A 25,300-nucleotide genomic window follows, 5' to 3' on the forward strand; every position below is an offset into this window, starting at 1 on the left:
GTGGAAATCTTATTATTTATTTTTCTTTTTTTTTTAAATGTCTCTTGATTTCTGACCCAAATTTGAAATTAATAAGTTCCCTGTGCTGTGAGCCACATTTTTCTCTGATACACTAATGCTTGTGCTATCCAACGATCCCACCCATTTCATGCAGGGGCCTCAATACAACAGCAGGAGTCTAGAGCTGTGTATGTTCTATGCCAGAGTCACCCATGTGCCCTGTGCTTGCTATCATTTAAATGAGCCATCATACACTTCAGAAAATGTACCAACTGGCAAAGTATGACATCCACCCCTAAGTATGTTTACAAATGTTAATATTTACTAATAATTTTTCTTTCTTCATAAAAAATACATACCAAAAAGACAGTGTCAACACACAACAAATCAAATAGCACATGTAAATCAGGTGAAGGTTACATAAATATAATTATGTACTACAGTCTTTCTATATAGACTTTTTCAGACAACTATGAAAATAAATAGCAAGTGACAACTACAAACAGTATACAAACCTGAGACTATGATAGTATTGTGCTGGCACATATTTCTTTACATACAGCACCTGTTGTACATTAAAATCTGAAAGTGTAGAAGAAGCTACAGTAGTCAGTTCAAACTATTGTGACACATGTTACAATACTCACTAAAAAACACTTTTGCTTCAAAGTATTACGCAAATAACATCAAATCTCTGTAGTGGTGGAATGTATAAAGTATCCAAATTAATTCCCTGGGCACATTTTCTCCTCATGGTCCCAGACACAAGGAAATCTGGAGATGAAAGAGCATAATTACTAATTAATTTAACTGACAAATATAATTATTTAAGTAACTTTCAGAAACACTCTTGTGTGTTGACTCTCAATGTTTGAGATCTGCTGACGGACTGTATGAACCTTCCATTCTTTCTTACTGACTTAACTTCCTAAATTACCTAAATTATTGTACTCGGAATGAAGGAATGAATGAATTATGCCTTTGTTAATTACTACTCCATGCATGTCCTGAAAAATGAAACCAGAAATCCATTAACAAATTAATAAATCATTTTTATGCTATGAATCACTTATTGGACAGATGAATGAATGCACAGATAATTAATTAAATGACAAAATAACTTAATGAGTGAATGACTAAGTAATTTAATATACTAACTTAATGAACCCAAGGACTAAATGAGTGTAAATCTGTTTATTTCCTTGTTAATAAATGCCTTGCAACTAACTTATTTAATTGCTTATAACAGAAATGTTTACAATATTTACGAAAAATTGATTGAACAAAATTAAGAATTTGCTAAATTTTGAAAAGATGTATCAAAAACATTCCACAAAGAGCTCTAATGTGCCCAAACAATCTTGTGCTACAGTGTTTGTAACCACTACATAAAAACATTTTATTAAAGAGGCAATTCACTGTATTTCTCAACTTACATGTAATAAAAGTAAGGCACTACTCTCTCAGCGGCCATCAGGTGTTCGGCTCTTGCTTTGTCCACCAGATGGCACTGAAGCACCAGAGGACCAAGCTGGGGAGAAATGGGAGTTGGAGTTCTTTGATGTGGAGGAGGCAGAGCCACACTCTGACAGCCCTAATGGGATTTTTTCTAGGTTATCAGAGAGCAAGGCTTCTTCATCATCCTCATACAAAGGAAACACTCGTGGCTCCCAGGGTGTCTGAGGCTGCTGGAGGACAGAGGGCATATAATGCAACTGAGTAAATATTCAAGTTCAACACATACTGTACTGTCCTTTATGACATACACACAATTTAAAACAGCACAAAGACAATATATTTAATATTTGAAAAGTATTTAATATGGAAAAGTTGAGGAATGCTCCAGAAACACCTGTTTGGAACATTCCACAGGTAAACAGGCTCATTGGTAACAGGTGATAGTATAACAATTGCGAATGAAAGGGGCATCCTTGAAATGCTCAGTCACTCATGAATCACGAAACACATGACTGTATAAAGCAGTGATCGTAAACTGGCCGCATGCAGGCTACATCCAGCATGTCAATGCTTCACGTCCAGCCTGCAGAATATTAATGGATTCAGAAAATTCATACATCTAATGTTGATCAGCTTGCCAACCACTTGTAATGAGTCTGTTTCATGTTGACTTTTTTGTTCAGGACTCATTCATTGGTAGTTGAACTATGACTTTTGAACTGAGCCTTGACAGTTCTAGTGAAGTATCTAGTTATAACTATTATTAAGGCTAATTAGGCCTAAATAGTTGTACTTTTATTTCAATGGCTGGCTCCCTCAGTGTTTGCTTAGAAAATGCCTGGGCAAATGTAGTTGAGGACCCCTGGTATAAAGGATATTACTTTGTGGGCTTGTACACTTTGAACAAAACGTCAGTCAACACAGTTCATTTGAAAATGATTTGATTCTTATTTGTGTTTTACACAGCATCCCAACTTTATTGCAATCAGTTGTGTACACATCTGTAAGTCCAATATAATTTCAATGGTGGCATGTTTTAGAGTTTAGTACACAGCAATGTACGTACCAGGATGAGAACGCAACACATTTATTAATAAATCAGTTATGTAATGAGCTGTAAAATTCCATAAAACTAATACAGACAATACTTCCTGTATCAGTCCCTTCATTGAGTTTAGACTTTGTAGCATAGATGAGCATGACTCTTTGGTCGGGCTTTAATCAGGGTTTGTATGGCTGCTGAGTGCCTAAGAAGTGCAAAGGAGTGAAGTGGGGGATATTTGTGGTGTGGAGAAGGCTGATTAGGACAGTCTGGTTTAGTGGCAACTCATTCCTTCTCCAATCAAAGCAAAGTGGTACAGAGCAATCATGCAACTGGAGCAGAGTGGAGACAAGTATCTGTGTAGGCTCTCAAGGATCCATCTCGGCTTTGTAACTCACACAATATGACTGGGAGAGTATTGATTAGTCTGTAGTCCATTTTTGCCACTTTGTACTCCTCGCCCCTCTTCTGAAGCACAAATAACACAGCCTTATCTTTGACTGGAATGTTACAGAAATATCCTTCAGGGGTTGAAGTGAAAAATGACCATTTATAGACAATATACTTCAGAAAAAGCACATTTCTTCTTTAGTCAACCAATTTTACCTCTCTGGGCGTTTTGTTTTTATCATTTTTAATATCATGAGGATCCTGGACCCACTCTGACTTATTATTGTTTGATTTTAATGGTGTTCTCTGCAGTGCAAACCCCATTTCACAAGCCACTAGTTGGCATCAGTGTGAAAAAACACTGACCCAAGCAAATCAGCAAAACTGTCCATTTTTAAAAATTCTCCTTATGTTACTAGAAAATAATAATCCAAATGTAACAAAATCCAAAATGTAATATATCATTGGATGCATTACAGCCTTATAAGAAGCCTGTGATGTTTTTCATGTGCATACAATTACCATGTGGCACATAATCACGATGTTGATGGCAGATATACTATATGACAGCCAATAAAAAACTGCTGTGTATGACTCTGCACAAGTTTCCTCCTATGACACCAGGATCATCACACTCTGATATTCAGTTTGTTGGGGGGGACTTGGGGTTTCAGCTGTGGTGCGTTTGATCTTACCAGCCACTCCTCCGAGCTTTGCTGTTCATCAGTATCCAGCTGAGCACAACTCAACTCCACAGAGCTCTCCTCTCCTGATGTGCACATCCCGCCCCCACTGCCTGACAACCTGCTGCCAGATCTGGAGCGAAAAAACAAACACACCCCATGAAACTGCACTGGGAAATTACTCAACACTCCACTTTCACACGGGCTATGTTGACATGCACGGAGATGAGCGAACCAAGTTGGAAATAGTTGCACTGCACAGTCAGCACAGGCAGTGAGTTTAGGATTGAATTCAATTGTTGAATGCATTTCTTTGTTATCATCTGCTGACAAAACACTGCCAGACATTTCTGATGTTTGAAAATTTGTTTTTCCCAATCCACCTGATGCGCATGCACCTTACATTTCGTTGCCACCTGATGCATTACTATTGAAATGAAACCGTTTCAACGCTGCATTTGTGAGCCTGTGTGTGAATGTTTGTGTGTGTGTGTGTGTGTGTGTGTGTGTGTGTGTGTGTGTGTGTGTCCACCTTTTAGGGCGCCTGCAGCAGTTTCTCTTTCCCCAGGATCCCCAGCGCAATTTCTCTCTCTGCTCTAAACCCAGGTGTCTTTGGGCAAAAACTTCATCGGTGAGATCCTCCACCTGAAATACACACACAAATAAAAATTAGATTTTTTTTTCTACAAATCACAAAAAAGAGTTCATGTCCAAAGGGATGGGTCGCTACCTGTCCCTCCTCATTTTCTTCCTCATTCTCTGCATCCCTGATCATCAGAGGTGACGGGTCAACCACCCGCCAACTGCAAGAAAAGACACTTTTTGAGGTAACAACGATGACAGACTGTTAGTCCATTAGTTTAATTAAAAATTCTGTCATGGGTCAACACATTGTACAAAACTCTTTTACAGGCAGTTTTGTTCCATACCTGGGTGTCAGAATGTTTTTGTACTGCAGCTTTTCCACTTTAGCCACCGACATGGGAATGACAATGTTGTTGATGTTGTACACACTCTCTCCCTGGCGTTTGCGAACTGAGCCCTGAGAGGAAAGATGGCCAAGCTGAAGTGGGAGCAACAGGACAGTTCACACCAATGATTCAGAAGTGTTCACACATTGAAAGTATGTCACTGAAGTTTTCTATATACTGACCAGCTTTTTCACATGTAACTCACATTTACATCAAGTGATGCATTTTGTGTTGTGCGGCATTTATGTTTTTAGAGTAGGTTTAATTTCAAGTATCATTTCCCTCATTTAACTGCAGTCCAACCCCAAACCTTGTGATCCTGAGTAAGATTTACAATAACAGAGAAGCAAATTGACCAGCCTTTTCAAGTTAGAAGCATCTTCACAATTTTGGGCTTTGTGAAGGGCCTGAGGGCTGCCATGGGTTTTTTGTTTTTTTTTGAGTTAAAACAAAATCTACACAATTCTACTGCTAGGATGATAAGCAATCATGTCTGGTGCAAAGATCTGCCACTAAAAGATACGTATTCTTGGCAGCACCTGAATTGTGCTCTTTGGACCTCAGTCCTTGAGGCAGAGGAAGTTTTTGGAAAGTGAGGACATTTCAGTCATTACATTAAAAGATGGATTACCTGTGAGGTCTGCTTGCGTGTAACCTGTGAGTAGCTCTCCTCTAGCACTTCATCTGAACTGTTCTCTGTGTCACAGAGCTGGTACAGAACATCTTCCTCACCTGGGTATAACACACACACATTCCCTAATGTATCACCAGTAACTACTACTCTAACTACTAATATTAATACATTTTTATTTAAATTATATTCAATAATTTCAATAAAAGTGTTGAATATAATTTTAAGATGGGTGTGTTTAACAATCCTGCTCCTCATAATCAAGAGCATCACAGATTTAGTGTAAACCTGAAAAACAGGGTGAACACACACCTTCTATCAGTCTGTGGATGTGTCTTCTCTTCCTTCTCCTGCATTGACTCTGAGCAGAGCCCGCCATCCCGATCGGTGACAGACCCATAACTCTGCTTTTATGATGCCTTGCATGCTGCTTGTATTTGCGACCTATAGTGACACACACACACACACACACACACGCACGCACGCACACACACGCACACAGACACACACACACACACAGAGTTAATACGCGACAGGAATTTCCTTTCATTCCGATCTACCCTTCAGTTCCTCTGGGATTTTACGCCTTGGTTTAAGTGTACAAAAGCTAATCCTTAACCATTAGTCCTATTATTTTGGCAGGTGACTGCCTGTCAGCTTTCTGTTCCTTGCTCACATCACACCAACAGCTTTATTTAAAGGAATCATAGTGCAGATAACTTGAGAGCCAAATGTAAAAAAAAAAAAAAAAAAAAAAAAAAAAAAAAAAAATGTAATCTTGGGATTCTCCTTTTACACCCATAATACAGAACATCACTTGTGCTGTAGTGCCTGTGCTCTCTATTCTGCCATAGTTAACTATTTAAGTTACGTCTTAATTCATTATTCTTCATGTCATTTGCCAGTATTCCATCTCCTGTGTGCTTTGACTGTTTACATAATCTCATTCTATTTTAGCTACAATCAGATATGAGAAGAGGTATATATCCACGTGCCAGGCTATCATTTTAGCTGATGTCGACTTGACAGACTGTCTTCTTCTGCTGCTATTGACAAAAGGAGAATAAGATCATTCAAGCTGGCAGGAAATCGACAGAGTGGTGGGTAAGTGACGTCTTCATCAATTTCCAGACTGCCTCCTCCACTATTCTCTGTACTTCTACCACATCACTTCTTGTCTCTTTGTTCACCTCCCTGTAGTGTTTAGCCAAGTTTAGCTCCCTGCGTAGACACAGGGCAAACTCTAAAATCAACCAATCATTGATTGTTTTGGATCATCGATATACACCGGGCGCAATTGTGTGAGCAAGGGCCTATTGAAGTCCTGAAACCAGAGCTGCCAGATGTATTTAAGTGCACAGGTGAATGATCATTCATTAGCTTCAAACTAATATACTAAGACATGTATTGACACTGGTGAAACACCAGATGATTTATTCCATCTACTGCTCAGCTGGAACCCTCATACAGGCCCAGTGGGGTTTCTGACATGCTAGGAACCACTTATGATGGTACACAGGGTGTGTGCTACCAGAAATGATGTAGCTAAGTAATTCTAATAAAAGGCACAGGTTATTAGCGTGAAGGCGCAGCGAGTAGCGCTGACTTTGCATTTACATCAAATTAGCACAGACTTCAAAACCAGACTCCATCGCAGCTCCACCACAGCAAAGAAGAGCGGATCAAAAGCCAGTGAGGCTCCAGTCTACCAGATGAATAACAACAACAAGAATGCAGGTGCAGTCTTTTAAATAGCACCTCTGCCTTCCTGTCATCTTGTTCATGAGTTGAATATGACATCAACAAAGCAGGTCACAGTTGCCGCTCGCAAGCAGCACCTAAACAAACGGGCTCAGTAAGGTGCTACATGGCACAGCAAATGTGCTATGCTGTGGCAATGTGAAATGCTACAAGTGAAGTACATGCAGAGCAAAAGAGAGCAGACTATGCAGAACATAGGAGAGGAAAACACCAGAAATCAGATCAGGACATGTAAATAATAATGCTAAAAGGTCAGGATCTTACTGTTGTGCCGTGGTGTGGAGCTGCATCTGTTGTAGTGTGCTGGACTGGATGCTTGGACATTGATAACCAGAGGCCTTTGGGACCATTCTTCTCTGGCTAGTGCCCTTTTTAAGTGGTGAGACAGAGGAGTGTCTGGAGGAAGATGAAACAACTTTAAGCATGTGGTCAAATATAACAGCAGTTTCAGCAATTAATTTTTACCATCGGTTACTCAGAACATCTTTAAATACATGCATGCAATGCGCAACACACACCTGCAGTGTCAAAACACCCACATCTAAACCCTCACACTAGCAGCATCTTGCAGCAAAACAACACATCAGGATACAACACTGTTCTATTCCCAGCTGCCAGTTTCAAACAGAACTCCAACAGGTTTCATTGGGAGAAAAGAAGCAGAGAGGTAGACAGAATGGAGGACTGGAGGAACAAGAGACAAGAATTAATGGACTGATGTCTGGGATCCACCTTTTATGTCAAGAGTACATCACTTGTGTTGTGGTGCCTGTGCCCTCTATCCTTACACTGTACAAACAGCCATAGTTAACGATTAATTAGTCATTATTCTCCATGTCATTTGCCCATATTCTCCATCTCCTGCTTGCTTTGACGGTGTGTAATCTCATTCTATTTTAGCGATGATCAGCTATGATAAGAGGTTTGTATCCATGTGCCAGGCTATCATTTTAGCTGATGTCTACTTGACAGACTGTCTCCTTCTGCTGCTATTGACAAAAGGAGAATAAGATCATTCAAGCTGGCAGGAAATCAACAGAGTGCTGGGTGAGTGACGTCTCCATCAATTTCCAATCTGCCTCCTGCATGTCTCCTCTGTTACTCTCTTCCGACTTCTACCACATCACTTCTTGTCTCTTTATTCACCTCATTGTTGTATCTAACACGACAGACCCAGTGGGGCATCTGACATGCTCGGAACCACTTGATGAATGTTGATGCGAAATAACACATCAGGATACGCCACTGTTCTATTTCTACTTCCCAACTGTTGATGTGCATCAGCACTCCTGAAATACTGCAATTTTATTACATTTGCTCCCCAGAATGCCACATCCCAGCTACTTCTGTGTGGCAAGTCTAGTGTGCTACTGGCAAATTACCCAATGGCCAGTGTGTGTTGCACCTCAAAGTAGCTCTACCATGTTGACTAGGGAGTCAGGAAGTGCCTGTTGTGAACTCTTCAGAAAACAGTAGATGAATCAACATCACAAATTTCTTTCCAAAAGAAAACATTGCTTTGTAGACTGTAGGCTTTTCACACTAACCATGCTATGTAGCTTTGTTAATGTTTGCCCTACCGAATGAAAGAGAAAATGTAGGGTGAGGTGTGGAGCTGGGGGCCCTGGAGGTCCGGGCACGACTCGAGCCGCAGTCAGGATCAGAGCACAGGACTACAGGATCACAGGATGAACAACATGAACAGGATGACGATGAGAGAGAAGAGAGGCGGGTGGACGTGGATTTCCCCGAATCCTGAAGCACAAGAGAAAGATGACAAGAGAGAAAGTTAGTATTCATATGATGCCAAACCTTCAACAGATTTTCTGCAACTGCAGTATTAACTTGGCTTTCTCTTCATGTTTTGTTAGCGTATGAGTCATAGGGGTTTAAGAGAGACGCTCTCAGCCTAAGCACACTGATTAAAGTTATTAAGTTGTTAAAGAGCTTTCTTTGTCATCTGGCAATATCACAATTATGGTGGCTTGATGCTGCTTCTTATTATAATGGCGACAATCGCTCTGGGCTCTATGCTACAATAGTAGGCTTCAGCAAAATGTTACAACTGTAACAGAATGCTGACGTCTCAAAATCAGAGAAGAAAAACCTATATCTGGTTTATATGTTTGGATATGATCTTAAGATAATAATACAATGATATTGTATGAATTCTTTTTATTAGAACTGTGCGAAACTAAGCAGGTCATTGCCAACCACTTGACACACACCATTATTGCCACCCCCTGATTTTACTGGCGGTAAAAACACAGCACTGAGCAATGTCCTGTGGTTAAATAAAGGCTAGAGCTTTCAAATAATCACATGCACTTGTTTATCTGAAGCAAATCCAAGGGATACTACTGTTTAATTAAAAGCAGGTGTCCAGCTTTAAACATTAATTCCTGTTTAATTTGAGGAACTATTTTAGTGAGGTGGCATTCCACTGCTGAAGTCTGATTTGGAGCTGCATTTGACATGGACCATTTCAATTAAATAAATTACATTCTACAACTTGTACAAGTTTACACACCTCCATCAGATTTTCAAACTTTATGATGAAAACCTAAAATGGGTCTACCGTTGGGAATCATAAGCAATGCATTGTAATGAAGTAAATTTGAGTAGCAATACAGTAATCAGGCATAGTGCATTGCTGTCTTTACTGTCACATTCACAAGATAGAGACGGGAAAAAATGCAAATCTAACTGCTGTATTTTAGCATCTGTCCATTATCTTTACTCGCTTACACTGCGCAGGGACATGAGAGGCATTAATGAACAGAAACTAATGCATCCCAGTGGGGAAACTGAATTGTTTCTGAAGCACTGAGCAGGATTAAGATAAAATTGTGGCACAAATAAATAATAATACTAGCTGGACACATTGCAAATGAAAAAGCAAATAATCCCAGAAACAAACACATCAGGGGCAGACCTCCATTGCTGAAGGGGATGTGTACATGTGTCCTCTAGCCATTCTATTTCTGAGAAGACAAATCTTGAGAAACATGTCCAGCTCTGCAATATAAACTACCCACATTATCTGATTTACACATGATTTTCATACAGAATGTGCATGTATGCTTTGAGAGTTGAGTAAGTAAATGCTTCACATGGACAGACTGGGAAATGGAGGAGACTGCAAGTGGCCTACCTGTGAAGTGCTGGGCTTGTAGGTGCTGAATGTGAACAGTTTGGGTTTATGGTAGGTGACCAGGGGTCGGGTCCGGGCACAGACGCATGACACATCCGCTTTGAAGAGCCTCCTGGTCCCCAGTCTCCTTCTCTTAGAGCTCCCAGGCACAAAAGCATCGTCTCGTCTCTGACCACTGTGGGAAAGAGATCAGATGAGGTCATGGAAATGTCAGGGATGTGACTCATGCTAAGATCACAAGTACTAAAAAAGCAAGTTAAGGTGTTGTTGTTTTGAACTAATTATAAGCCCCTTTTTACATGCACGAACAAGCAGAATGTCTTTTTCTTAATCATGTGACTTTTATCTTCACAGCCAGACGGTGAGACTTAAAACAGCAGCAGGAAGGAAAGACATGAAGGGATGATTCAAGTAGGGCCAGATGGTGAGGCCAAGCAGGCTGTTTCACTGGAATACAATACAAACAGGGAGCATCCTTTCAACCCTGATACCTTAGATTTTAGTCTAGGCCTAAACTGGACAATGGACAACCCTTTATCAGCACATTTTTCTGTTTTGTCTTTATAGTAGATTTCTGTTTTATGTTACTGCAAACACAGATAAAGTGTTTGCTTTCACTAACTTGTACGATCCATCATCATTTAAATGCCTCTCCTGTATATCATTTCACTGCAAGTCATGAAAGAAACACACTCGATTTAGATGTGTGTGTGTGTGTGTGTGTGTGTGTGTGTGTGTTTGTGTGTTCTCTACCTTGTGAATGCCCTCTTGCCTGTCCAGGTGTGTGGTTGTTTTGATAGCGGTGAAAAGCTCAGAGGAGGCATCAGACTGTTGACAATCTGGCTGAGCTGAGCACTCTGCAATGAAGACATCACCCATATAATGCACTTCACAAGTGACAAATCAAACGAAATACAATCCATCTCTTTGGTAGCAGTGAGTAAGCATGAGCAAAAAAGTAAGCTGATATTATTCATACCTCTCTGCTGTTCAGGCTACCATTTGCCTGGTGCAGCACTAAAGGATTATTCTGGTTATTTTTTTTACTTCTTTCTACTTTTGTACGTATGATGATTCAGATTTTGATGTGGCTTAAATGTGGCCAGTGGTGCCTGATACATACACAGTGCTGATTTTAGACAGCACATATGTACATCCAATGTCCAACTACTTATCAAGAGAGTGGAAAGCAAAAAATATGCGCACAAAAATATACACGCATGATGGTTTAAAATGCAATTTGCTGCACTCCTCCTCCTGCTCGAAACAAACTCGCTTCCAGTAAAATAAATGAAGAGCTGAGATTGTGTCAATGCACTTCAGCTGGTGCAGGGCAATTTTGTACTCATTATGGCATAACATTGTAAATGATTACCCTCCAATTGAGACCACGACTTAATGCAATTGGAATGGAATCGGGAAAAAGGGGTTTCTTTAAAAAATGCATGTAAAATTTTGTTTCTTTCACTTCAACATACTTTTTAAAGTACAACACATTCAAATCTCAGTACAGCTGGAAATGACATTAAGACCAAAATTAGCAAGTATATGCAGGTTTTTTACACATGCGTTTATCCGCTAAAAATAGCCAACTGACTCCTTTTCCATTGCCAGTGGACAAGTTTGCCTTTCTGCATTCTTTCCTGGTATTTCACATTCGACTTCACAAACATGCTGGAAAACAACGAACAATAGAATGCTGCATGGAGGCCGGTGACAATGTTACGGAGGTTACTTTTTTATTTCTTTTATTTCAGCCTCTCTGTTTACGCGCCAACATCTGGAACTTCAACACATGGCATCACGGTTGAAAAAGGCGGAAATTAGTTAGTGGGTGTTAGTGGGTTTTTTTCCAGTGTGAAAGCTTTGAAATTAACAGATGAATCTCAGCGTCAACTCATCCTCTACGGCTTTCCGTTTGAGTTGATTAAGTACCTGCAGGCTTCATAAAGCAGCAGGAATTTAACATATTAACACATTGGAACAGCATGCATACCATAATTAATTAATCGTCTCAACCTGGCACTGCAATATAACTTTTCAGTTACGCAACCTCCTACTTTTCTACACATCAAACTACCAAGCTAACAGACTTAAAAGGATACTGACATAATGTACTGAGTTGTCGGTTACTCTTCCCCTTGATACCAAACCATTTGTATTACAGGTGTGTGTACCAGTTCCTCCCTCCTACCTGTCGCTCTATGTTGTGCAGGAGGCGTGTGGGGCTGCAGGGTTCAGTGTCGGCATCCGATGCTGTGCAGGATAACCCCGCCATCTCTCTCAGCAGAGTCTGCTGAATCTGCCTGTCTGTTGGTGGCTGAGACTCGGCAAGCCCCACACCACGCTTAGATACACGCAGAAACATGCAGACACACATACAATGACCAAAAAAAACAAACAAAGGAGAGTCTAATCTATTGATACATATATTACATGTTCATATTCATGCAACTTTTCGTTTAATGTAGCTTTAAAGTTACTACAGTAACTAACCCTAGATACTTTAGCTAGAGCGCTACTTATTTGTTAGAGTAAGACAGCAAATGCTGGGTGACTCTTCACACAAAACTGACATGTATGAAGGCCTGACTTAATGTACCAACTGGCAGCCATAACCCTATATGGCTGCCAGTTGGTACATGATGTCAGCCGCCTTTTACTTGGGTGGTTACAGAGGACGTTTGTCTTACCTTAGTAGAGCGGATGTGCTTGTGGAGCTCCACCAGTTGTTGTATCCTCCCCTCCAACTCAGCCAGACGCAGCTGCAACCAGCTCCATCTGCTGCCCAACTCCGCTCTCTCTTCCAGCCACCGCCGCTCACAGCTACAGGGGTAGGTTAGAGCAGGATGATGGATGACAGGGAAGGACAGCTAGACCCATGCAGTGGTATCATAGCATTCGATTCAATTTAGTCAACAGCTTTAAACCCTGCTCCAACCTCACAAGAAGATCATTCAAAATGCTTTGGAATTTGGCCATGAATGCAGAAAAATTGCATGATACTGAACGCAGTCATAAAATCCAGTAAAGCCATTAAAAATCGACCACTGGAAGGGCATGAAGAGTTTAGCATATGAGAATAATTGGCAGGAAAATGAATGACCAGAGAGAAGAACACAAAAAAGGGAGGAGGACAAAAGGAGCACTGACAGATCAAATAATTTGTCAATTCACACATTCGTGCTGCAGCATTGTCACCATATGACCTATTTTACATAGCCATGTTGCTGTGTAAACAGTTTAGCATCCTAACAGCATCGGGAGGCCACAAAAGCTTATCTACCACAGAATAAAACACTGTTGATTTGTGTGGTGTGTACCTATAGCAAGTTTCCATGGCACTAGCCTGTTCAGTTAGCATTTATCGTTTGTGTGTGTGTGTGTGTGTGTGTGTGTGTAGTTGGCTGGCAGGGCAATAGTTGCTATGGCAGTGCTCTTGGACCTTGGCTAGGACGGGGGGGATTCCCCCACCTCACACACTGCTGCAGGACAGAGAAAGGTTAGACCAGTCAGCAAGCGGTTACACAGAGTCTTTGACAATGCCCTTTGGTATTATTAGGGTGTTCATTTGAGACCAGCCTATTACATCAAAAAGCCAAAATGTTGTTTGCTTGCCTGATTACAATTACACTCAGTCTGTGGTCGATATCAAGGGAACAAATGAAAACAAGGCCTATGATTGGCTAATGACTGCTTCCAGACCGAGTTTCACTCAACCCTAAGATAATATATGTTTGTTTAGGACCAGGCTCTCTCCTCACTCCAGAGACGATGACCAGACCTGGCGGCCCTGCAGCTCTTTCCAGCTGTATAATGAGAAAATTCCTGGAATACTTGCCAAGCAGTGGGCGAGTCATGAGGGGAGGACGGGAGAGGAAAGGTGCCGTTATACCTGTTAGTGTGCAGACTACATATTAACCTACATATTTTACATGAAGCTACTAACATTGCTGAATAAAACGAGGGGTCTAGCAACCCACTGGCTACCCTCCACAGGGAGAAAGTTTTCAAAGGCCAAATCCTGAATAAAAGGCCAGCCCCAGCACGTAGTTCTGGAGTTACGAATCCTCCTCTTTGAATAGTGTTTCTTGGCTCATGCAGAGGCATTAGGGCTTTTGGATGTGTCCTGCACTGAAGCTTTCCAACACGTAGCCTTTCTGAATGCTCCCACACTGTATATTTAAAATTACAAACATACTGAAAACTGAAAATGAGCAGCAGCTGGAGGTGTGAAGGACTGCTGCCAGTGCAGAAAATGAGCAATGTGGCCACATGGTTTCAAATTAGAGTCAAACCATGTCACAGCTTCACAAGTTCATACTTAGAATGTTAAAGGCCAACTATTTCCACATTTTCTGAAGGAGGGCAACGAGCTGTAGCTTCTCCAGCAAGGAGATATATCCTCTTCAAGGAGGAACCTGCCATAAAAACTCCCCAGGGGAGGTTTAGTGACGAAACACAGAGCATTGTTCAACAGACTGGTACAAAAGGCAAGCTGACACATCCAAGATGACTGGAGCTGGCCAAATAAAAAGACACACACACACCACACACATATAAAAAACCCTTTCTCATTCCTGTTCTCAGTGCTAATAAACATGCCCCAGTTTCGTAAATGGCTCCTGTTTATTGCATTGATTCAGGAACCATAGGAAACAAACAGAGGGGTTGAAGAACTAAATCTAACTGAAGAAATAAATGGCACTGCACTTAAACCAGACTTGATTCGAGTGCAAAAAGAAAGGTCTAATTGGACTAAAGCCAAGTCCAGGATGTTACCCTCCTGACGCAACACTGACGTCCCCACATTGAAACTGGTGCATGTCGTTGGCAACATGGCACTAAACATTTACATTTGTAACATTTATCAGATCAAATGATATGCATTACATGGGCAGGGACAAGTATATTTTTCTCAGGAGTTCCTGAAGCAACTATGCAGTACACCCACCTGGGTGACAGCTTCTTTTCCTGGACGATGTTCTCAAACCAGAGACTGTCCAAGCTTGACACGTTACATTGCCCTTACATTCTCTGAAATATTTCAGACATTGTGCATGAACACTGACATTCTCATTCTCAGCAAAGTAAGTGCTTCTTTCCAGGATGTCCTGGTGGACAAGCTGCCAAAGAGAGATATCAAGGTCTGAATTTCAGCTCCAGCTCTAGACCCTTTTTGGATATCCCTGTTTGTCTCTTTTTCTTGTTCTCCCTCCCTAAGAGTTTCCTATCACTCTCTACTGTCAGCCAGAAAAACACACTCTATAAAAGAACAAAAGATTCTTTCTTCCACAGAAAATATATTTGTTGTGTTTGGGTTTCGCATTGCTGCTGCTCCCTTTCCCTGTATTTAATACTGTTATGTTTCCCATCCATAACTGCCACAATATCAACCAGACCAATGCAAAAATATTAACTAGCACAACATATGTCAAATTCTCATCATTTCAGTGTTGAATGTGCACAGTTTTTCTGCAAGTAGATAATGTCTTTTGGATTGGCAAACAAAAAACATTGAGTACAGGACGTCATAATGCACAATCACACATCGTCTTTCCTCGCCGGGGGCAATGCGAGCAAGGACACAAGTACAGCAGCACCGCCCATCCAAATCACACACAGTGGCACACACTTCAAAAGTATTTTTTCGCAAGAAAGAGGAGGAGCACGACGGCACAGAATGGCTGGCATGTTACAGGCTTGCCTTGTGTTTATATCCTAGCCTGAGGGTAAAGAGAGCTCGCTACTCTGATGAATGTGTGATGATTGCAGCATGGAAAGAGAATGTGTGTGTGTGTGTGTGTGTGTGTGTGTGTGTGTGTGTGTGTGCATGGCTAAAAAAATGTCATCACATTCTCCACAGCTGGGAGGACAAAACTTGCACTCATTACAACCACACTGTAAACTTAACTGAGGGCCAAGTAAAATATGCGTCTGTGGATGCACAGTGGACCTCATACGCTAAGAAAGACGACTTTCCCAAACATGTACTGTCAGAACCAGAAATAAGTCTCGGGTTTTTTGTGTCATCCTTGGCATTTGTAGATGTATATAATTTAATGGCCCCCTTCATGTAATGTCACATAAACTGAACTAAACATGCTCCTTCTCTCCAATTTACACCATATTTGTAACTAAAATAGTTCTCTCACTGTGTTTGCAGTATCTTTATTGTCTTGAACTGAAAGGTCGCCTAGAGTGAATTAAAACAAGGCCAGTGGCTCCAGCGTGAACCACAGCTGGCTTCTGGCAACAAAATCCCAGCAAAACACAACAAATCCTTTGGCAGTGAGACTACAGGGAAGTTTGTGAAATGGTTCCTTCTTGTTGTTTTCTTCAACACTAGCTGGTAAGCGCATGACACTGTGTAAAATGATATGATTCACCTCGACTTGATAAGCAAAATACGTGGATCAGGGGATTTCTTAAGCCTCTGCCTTGTGGCTTGTTTATTTGACTGGAATAACCAGCTGTGGCAGCCGCATACACACTGTGGTTCTTAAAAATACACAAAATTCAAAATAAGAAACAGGCCTCAATTTCAGGGCGGCCCACAGCTCAAGACAGGAGGAAACTGGTCTTATAATTTGCTTGTAAAAAAGAAACCAACCTTTTCATGTTATATTATGTGTGGAAAATGAACCTTGAACAGGAGAATATGTCCCATTAAACAAATAAGGGCTTGTTTGTTTGTTATTGGCTTCACGTCATATTTGAACTATTGAAGAACACACATTGTGTGTTATGAAAATTTCTCTAGAAGCCACTTCCAGGGGTTAAGAATTTTGGTCTTAATGATTAGCAATTAGTATATTTTCGCACAACACAAGCAGCTACATATAAACTACCTCCATTTGCTGGATACTCACACAGGTGAAGTCTTGGTTTTGCCAAGACGCTTATCCTCCTCTTGCTCCTCGTCTGAGCTGCTGCTGGCCGTGGCTTCAGAGTCCAAAGCCTCCTGCAGGCCTTTCAGCACCGCCTGGCTGCAGCAGCTGAACTCTCTGAGCTCTTTGAAGGAAGACGAGGCCGTGGAAGACGAGGCCGTGGACGACGCCGGCCAAGAAAATATAGGCTTACAGTCCACTTGCGGAGGTAGTAGACCAGGATATATGGAGTCCAGGCTGTCAAGAGACACAGCTCCAAGTTCACAATGCCTTTTCAGCCCCTCCAGCTGCTGGTTGCAATGTTGTACAGCATGCTCTCCTAGCAGGGCTTGCAGCCTCCTTTGCAGCCTTTGAGCCCGGCTGTTCAGCTCTGCCTGCCTGGAGAGCTGCTCCTTCACAGCCTCGTCCAGCACAACTGTGGATGCCAGCTGGTCAGAGATCACCCTGCCACTGCAAGGCTGCATTGAAGATGGAGGAGGATAGCCCATTCCAGCTACTTTCTCCTGTGTCGACATAAGCGGGGGTACAAACGCAGAAGTGCAGCCCTGGCACTTTATCTCCCCATGGGAATATGAAGGAGGAACAATGGTAAGGGTAAGAGGGGAGTGATGCACATCACCACCATCTGGCCCACATTCGGGAGCAGCACTGCGTCCATGAAGCAGGCAAGCCTCTTGGCTATTGTGCTCAGGGACTGGGACTAAAAACATGTCTGGTACACCTGGGAAGACGGATGCCACCTGATGAGAATCTCTCAGGCCTTTACTGAAAGAAAGGAGGCCGAGGAGGGAAGCGGGGCTCGGGAGGAGCAGCGTCTCACACTCGCTGGCAGACGCCTGCAGACATGGGGAAAGCACAGGGCCGGCAGGGACGTCCAGGGGGCTCACGGGGAGACAGGAGTCCAGCGAGGAAAACGAGGAAAGGTTCAGCCACATCTTCTGGAGGTGACCATCATCAACTGATCTCATCTGAGACTCAAGCTCAGCACTGTGCACGGCTCTGCCATTTGAGTCCATTCTGACAAAGGCAGGAGGCGAGGACAGGTGGATCCCGTGGCCATCTTTCAGGATTTTGGTCAGGGCTGGGGCCATACCACTTTCTGACCCACAGACTTTAGGTAGCCAAGGCAAAATCACCTAACAGCCAAGATAATAATATTGATAATTAAAAAAAAAATGTTGGTAATTTGATGCAAACAAAACATGCAATGGAATAAGACTGTCACTAGTTTGAACCATTGGAGACAAACTATTTAACGACAGGAAAAACACACAGCAGCTGCAGTCACATAAAGTGTCCATTAACGTCAACCAGCTTCTGTTGACGCAGTTTTATGGTTGACGGGTGTATCTGGAAGGAACTAATGACTTAACGTTAACAGCATCTACGCCCTGTTCTCCCTTTATCGGGGCAAATATTTAGGAGATGACACGGATAATTGGCAACACAGATCCCTCATTTTGCTCCTACTGCACAGTTTATGTGTGCTGACCCCGGCCCCCCTCCGCTTTCCCGCTACTAGTTCTAACGTTTAAGTTACCTGACTAACGGGTTAGCGTAACTAACTAACGGATGCTCGTCTTGACAACAAACGGCAGCTTCGAGGGAAATACGTGGAAGTGGTGTGAAACGATACGGTGCTAAAACAACAACAAACGTTAAGTAACCAGGTACGAGCCTGGAAACAACAGGGGGATTTCTGCTCTGCTGGATACTCGCGTTTTAAAGGATAGTTTAAAATGAACGACATGACATTCAGCCACTTCAACTGTGTAACGCTACAGGCTAACGTCCGCTCAACCGTGTGCAGTAACGGAGGTTAGTGTTTAACGCTCAGGAAAGTCTTTTTTGTTTTAACATTACTCACCTGACCAGGAGGGAAAGCGTTGATTTAACATCGTTATTCCAGTAAAATTTACGGCTGAATGTGTCATTAGATCTTTTTGTTTCCCTCGACAATACTTTCTGAAAATCAGATCTGACTGTGTTATCTGGCTGTCCGACGAGTCGTTTATTCTGGCCAGGATAAATCTCCCCTCGCAGCTGACATGACGCCTCCTTCCCCTTCACTCATCAACTGCCGAGAGGACGGAACACATCTGAGCGAGGAGGGGCTGGACCAGTCTCATGATGCCTTCACGACCCGACAGAAGCTCGGATCATTGGTACGCACAGTCATAAATTCCGCTTCTAACAGGCTTTTTTTTAACTAAAATTTTTTCTGTTATATTACATTAAGAAAAGTAAGATTTGAGCCTGAAAAAGATAATCCGTTCTCGAAATGTTGTGCTTTTCCCAATTTGTTGGCTATGTTGGCAAGAGGTGCATTTCATTCACAATTTATCTGTATCTTTTATTTTTCAACTTAGCATGTAAGAAATAGCGTCCTTTTAATGTCAAAATTAAGGCATAAGACCTCATAATTATATCCTATCTCATAATCACAAGATAGTCATCTCATAATTGCAAGAAAATTGTCTCGATTTCATGAAAATTATTTCTTAACCTTACATGACATTTTCTCATAATTGCGAAAAAAATTATCCCGTAATTGCATGAAATTGATCTCATAATTACAACAAAATTATCTTACAGTTGCAGGAGCATTATCTGATATTGACATTACATTACATTACATAAGTTGTTGACGTGTGTTTAACCAGGAACCGATATGTCCGATAGACGTTTAAGGTAACATCTTTGAGCATTTGACCTCTGCCAGCATCAAAGGGCAAAATCAGTGACAGAAATATATTGTTATCATTCTTGGTGCTTTACTGCCGAATCTTTACAATTCAACAGTAGTGGAGGAAGTATTCGGGTCCTTTACTTAAGCAGAAGTAGCAATATTACACTGTAAAAATACTCCACTGCTACTAATAGGCATAAGTCCTGTGTGTAAACTTACTCAAGTAAAAGTGCTTATTATTACCAAAATGTATTTAATTATCAAAAGTTAAAGTGTTATCCAATAAGAAATTATGTAGAATTATTTTTGTTGATGCATTAATGGATAAATAGCATTTTGCTGTTCTGGGCTTGTTGGGCGGGGTGGAGCTAATTTTCACAGGTTATACTCTTCAGCAACTGATGTATAACAATGCATCACATTTAATCTCAAAATTTTAGCATAGAAATGTTACATTTGTAAAGTAACAAATTTAAGTGCAGTATTTCCCCTGAACTGTTGCAGAGTAGTAGTATGAAGTGGCATGAGATGGAAATAATAAAGTAGAATTCCACCACTGGAAATCAAGCATCTAAAGACTTGTAAACATACAAACAGTTTATTTATCAGGATGTCGTTTTGTTTTTTGTTTTGTTTTTTTTACATTTGATTGGGCATCTGACTGTGTACAGCATAAAAGCATGACCTCTCATATAAATCAGAGGTGTGAATAGGACCTACATGCCTTTCAAGTACCTTAAATGTGATTTGAAGGATTTGCCAGAATAAACACAACATAATGAATCATTATGTTGTGTTTATGTATGAGCAGTGATGTTTCTGTGCACCTCATGGAAACCTGAGTGAAATTTCTCAAAGACATTCCAGTAAAACTCTGTTTTAAACCAGCATTAGCATTATTAACATGGTTTTTTACACATTACAATGTAGCTGTAAGATTATCATATAACAAGGACATTTTAAAGGGTTCATTATTGTAAAGCAGGCATGTCAAACTCATTCCATAAAGGGCCGTGTGGCTGCAGGTTTTCGTTCCAATCAAGGAGGAGCACACCAGGCTGGAATAAATTAATCAGCCGATCTCAGTCTTCAGCTGATAACTAAGTGATCCCTTGATGTTGATTGGTTGGCCTGGTGTGCTCCTCCTTGGTTGGAACAAAAACCTGCAGCCACACGGCCCTTTATGGAATGAGTTTGACATGCCTGTTGTAAAGTGATTGTCAACAGTCATAACTTCTCCAATGGAGGCATATTTTATATTGTCATTCATTATGTTTGTATACCAGCCTCTGCTTATGGGTGCACACATGAGGAAATAGAGTTGTTGCTCAGAACAAAAATAAATAGTCACTAAATCTGCATACAACTAGATTGCAGTGTGTTATAAGCAATTTATTACATGTTTATATACGGAACAATGCTGCATGGGAGGACTTGAAGTGAAGTGTATTCTTATCGAGATATCATCATCACCCAACTGTACATCACACTCTTAAACAATATAATTGCTCATATACTTCAGAGGTGTAAATAGTAACTACATTACACATATTTTATTTCAGTAAACACATAAAAGGCAGAAATAAAGTGAACAACAGCATTGCACCGCCCTTTTTTCGTTGCAATAGGGTTAACATGACATATTCTGACAGTATAAGTCTAAAAAGTACTCATAAATGCTCAGACATTGTGTTGACACAGAAGCAAATCAATTAAGGTTTTACCTTTAAAACACAACAGCAGTCATTGTGTCTCAGCTCCTACATTACAGTCGGTCCACCCCACCAGTGTGATCTCCAATCATCCTCCTTGTTCAGACTCTTGTGCTTTAGGTGATTTGCACCACTGAGCGGCTCTGAGCCAGATGTCTGCAGCTCTCTGCCTGAATACACCCTGACCAGCTCCCAAGTTGAGTGTTGTGCCAGCCATGTACAAGTTGATGACAGTGACATGGGAATACGAATAGCCAGATAAAGCTAGATTTTGCTGAGGAAAAATGTAGCACACTGTCCATATAGCACAGAACACATAGAGGACTGCCTGTAGGACGCCAGTGACGGTGACCCTCACCTGACTACTCAAGTGTGGGCAGGAGAAGGGCTGACCATTTGCTACCATACGACGCATGTGTCTGCACAGGTAGATCACAGTAGAACCACTAGACATCACCATAACACCCATGCCGGCAAAGAAGTGGACCTTCAATAAAAGAGTTGCAATTGCATGCACAATCCTCAGTTCAGATGAAGGTATTTGTAGATATATCATGTCTTTATACAATGTGAAATTGTGACTGGAATCATCAGGAGTAAGATAAGCTAAAGAAACATACTCTATAATCACAGCACCAACTTGAAACAAATTCAGTATTCTCTCAACAAGCCAAATGCAGTAGATGATGGGTTTGATATTCTTCTTAATCCAGATGAAGATGGCTCTCTTTGCAGGCACAATCTGGGTGTGGTAGAAAAAGTTCAGCCAAGCAGAGGAGGTCATACTACTGTTAAAGCTGCAGGCAAACCCCACAAATGAGGCTAGAATGAAATGCACGTTGTCAGCTGTGGTCGTAGAGAAGAACAGAACAATGCCCGTTGACATGTAAGTCATTGTACAGTAAATCAGGGACCACAGGAGAATCTTCAGAGGTTGCTTGATCCTTTCTCCGTGAAGTGGGAAGACCATGCAAAAGATGAAAAATACATTAGCTATGATGTTGAGAATCATTAAAGGCATATTAATCAGGCCACAGGTGAGAAAGTCCATCCTCAAGTTTGACTCTGATGAAGACAGTGGTGTTGAAACTTTGTCTGTTTGCAGCAGTAAAGGCTGCAGCTTGCAGATCAGTCAACGTGCTGCAGTCCTTTTTTTTTCCCTCTGAGGTTTCTTTGTTCTGAGAAGCGCCCGATTCAGCTGCACATTGCTGGAAAATGTGCAGAGAACTCCTTTTCATCCGTCTTCACTTCATTTGTTGTTTCCATCTCGGCATCATCTTCCCTTGTAGTGCTCTTACATACAAAACCTGTGAGGTTCTCCAACTCCGTGCAAAGTAACAAATCTGAGGTATTTGCATCACATGCAAATTAGAATATGCAAATAAAGCATATTACAGTGAAATCACATAGAAATAGGTAAACAGTCATTACTCCATGTTTTTAATCTATGCATTTATTGCTCTTGCTATTCCATAAACCATAACATTTCATCAAATGAAACCTCACACTGTATAAAGATGATTTCAAGCACCACCACAGCAATATCATACACCGTATAATCTCAGCAACGTTTAGAAATCAACAGTTACAGGATAAACTGTGTCACTTGATGTCAACTAGCTGTTGTGCATTTTCACATCTTTTGTGCTTTTGTTATTAATGAGTGCTTTCAAGACCTCGGCTGCCCTTCTCCTGAATGTGGTCTGACCGATGCCCAAGGTGACCGTGGTGCCCAATACGTACAGCGAGGTGGCTGTTAAGGAAATCCCAAGACTGACCTTGATGTGCGAGGAGAGGATGTAGGTGAATGAATCAAAAAAATAGAAGATGCTGTAGAGTAAGTAGAGCACTCCTTGAGAGACCCCAGTGATGGTGACTCTCATCTGACTTTGAATCCTCGGAGTGGAGAAGCAGCTGCCGCCCTGTACCACGCTTCTTATGTGTCCATGCAGGTAGTGGACCGTCGAAAAGCTAGAAAACATCATTATACACAGACAGCCAAAGATATACAATTTGACAATGTAGACACAAACGTTGCTTGCAATGTGCAGTTCATCAATGTGATATCCAGTCCATGTACCGTTGATTTCATTCAACCTCCTGGAGGTTTGTGCTACTACATCTGCAGCAATCAAGGCACTGCTGAAGAGAAAAAAGGACCCATCGAGAAACAAAAACACGTAGATGAAAGACCTGATGTTCCTCTTTACCCAGATCAGAAGAGCTCGCTGTGAGGGGACAATCTGGACGTAGTAGTAGAAGTTCAGCCAAACAGAACACGTCATGCTATTGTACACATTGGACAGGAACATCATCCACAACACGATTAACACGTCATACCTGCGCTGTTGCTTCAACACACCATACATCACAACCACTGAGACAAAATAAATAATTGAGAAGCAAACAAGCAATCCCAGTAGCGTCTTTAAAGGCTGCTTGATTCTTCGTCTGTTGCACGGTGGGAAGACCAAGCACCACGCATAGAAGATGTTTGCAGTGAGGCTGAGGATGACGAGAGGAACGTTGATTAATAGGAAATCCTGCATGTCCATTTCAGTGTATTGACGTTCTATTGGTGGTTTGGAAAAAGTCGGAATAACAAGCAGAAGTTGCGCCCCTCTGTGTGTGTGCTTGTGTCTTTCGAGCCGCAGACTGCACAAGACCTTATAGGGAAATAGGAAACCAAGGGAAATGGACCAGAACAGTCAATAGTCAGAACAGTCAGAACAGAAAGTCATTATGAAAACCATTCACTCCACAAAGGAAGGAACATCAATGTAGCATATGTATCTAACATGCACCTCACCTGACAAGAGCTACACTACACAGTCATGTTAGTCATCTTTTTCCATTTTTAGAAATAGCATTGTGCTGCTTTCTGGGGGTGTGTTTGTCTGGTTGTTTGTTTCTTGGGATTCTTTGCATTAGCAACAGCTTCTCTTCCTGGAGTCCATATTCAAATGAAACACACGTCAACGATGTTTGCACATAGACATACAATAAAGCTAAAATATTGATTTGCATCCTGGCAAGCTCTCATTGATTACAAGTGGGAGGGAGAGGAGGGGTATCTGTACTGTAATGGTTCACAACTTAAATTCTGCATAATTTACATTTTCTTCTGTAAAACCCTTTACTGCTTTTCACAGTGATTTATTTCTGACCTGTGGACCAAAACAAAATCATTGAGCTGTTTTGGACACAATAACTATGCAAAGTTTAATACATTTGAGGCTTTTTGCATATTTCATCATGTAGATATGCTACATTAAAATTTTTTCCCTGTGCCTCAGCTTTAGCCTTTTGTTTAAACAGCATCAGGAGGGAAAAAAAAACAGCAGAGAAACAAATGTTATGGTGGAGACATTCAGATGGCAGACCTCTCATTTCACTTGTGATAACTATTAAGTAACATTTGTGGGTTTTAAACATCATCCCTGTTTATTGTTATTGTACTATCAATGTATTGACCTTGGCTTCTTTTCTGCAGCTCACTTAGTTTTTCATTACTACATGTGGATCTGAAAGAATTCATAGATTTGATTTAATTGAGCTGGTTCCCTCAGTATCCACCCTATACAACAACATGATCAACAAGTATAAGTATACATAAGTATATTTAGGAAGACTTCATTCAAATTTTAGATATTTGTTAATGTCTTTTTTTCCAGGGTAGCTGGGGCCTGGAGCATATCTCAGTATGCATTGGGTCGTCAAAGTACCCAAATGGAGTGGTGAGCTATATGTTGCTTAGCCAATAACTATACATCATAGGAACGCGACTCCAGTGGACTAGAGCACATGTAAAAAGCTTTACCCTCAAAGGAGAGAATATCCACATAGAATACCTTTGTCTTACAAATTCCGGGTTTGTTTTTGCATCTCTTGAATATGAAACCGATGCCGCTGTATATTA

The 25,300-nt window shown here is 41.3% G+C and overlaps 1 protein-coding gene across 3 annotated transcripts; it reads right to left on the bottom strand.

Moving 5' to 3' along the window:
- Window positions 1–346: 346 nt before the first annotated feature.
- On the bottom strand, window positions 347–19,030 carry kansl1l (KAT8 regulatory NSL complex subunit 1-like). 3 transcript variants are annotated; one of them, XM_041951207.1, is made up of 16 exons: window positions 18,848–19,030; window positions 16,963–18,116; window positions 12,784–12,916; window positions 12,285–12,437; window positions 10,844–10,947; window positions 10,091–10,265; window positions 8,517–8,691; window positions 7,201–7,332; window positions 5,488–5,619; window positions 5,176–5,276; window positions 4,503–4,615; window positions 4,304–4,376; window positions 4,106–4,218; window positions 3,586–3,706; window positions 1,437–1,688; window positions 347–774 (listed from the first exon to the last, which is right to left on the bottom strand). In XM_041951207.1, the coding sequence occupies exons 2-15, from the start codon at window positions 18,069–18,071 to the stop codon at window positions 1,464–1,466; spliced, it is 2,859 nt and encodes a 952-aa protein (XP_041807141.1). In that variant the 5' UTR covers window positions 18,072–18,116; window positions 18,848–19,030; the 3' UTR covers window positions 347–774; window positions 1,437–1,463. The 3 variants fall into 3 exon arrangements, with proteins under 3 accessions (XP_041807141.1, XP_041807140.1, XP_041807139.1); XM_041951206.1 differs by having other exon boundaries at window positions 1,437–1,685; window positions 4,503–4,636; XM_041951205.1 differs by having other exon boundaries at window positions 4,503–4,636.
- Window positions 19,031–25,300: the final 6,270 nt, after the last annotated feature.

This window comes from Chelmon rostratus, chromosome 13 (genome assembly GCF_017976325.1).
Source record: "Chelmon rostratus isolate fCheRos1 chromosome 13, fCheRos1.pri, whole genome shotgun sequence".
NCBI classification, from domain to species: domain Eukaryota; kingdom Metazoa; phylum Chordata; class Actinopteri; order Chaetodontiformes; family Chaetodontidae; genus Chelmon; species Chelmon rostratus.

Excerpts from the sequence above, each read along its gene's own strand:
- kansl1l (XM_041951205.1), bottom strand. The coding sequence starts at position 18,071 with ATGGCCCCAGCCCTGACCAAAATCCTGAAAGATGGCCACGGGATCCAC. Across the intron at positions 12,438-12,783 it reads AGCACATCCGCTCTACTAAG|CGTGGTGTGGGGCTTGCCGA; the intron begins GTAAGACAAACG and ends CGTGTATCTAAG. Across the intron at positions 1,689-3,585 it reads AAAGCTCGGAGGAGTGGCTG|CAGCCTCAGACACCCTGGGA; the intron begins GTAAGATCAAAC and ends TCTGTCCTCCAG.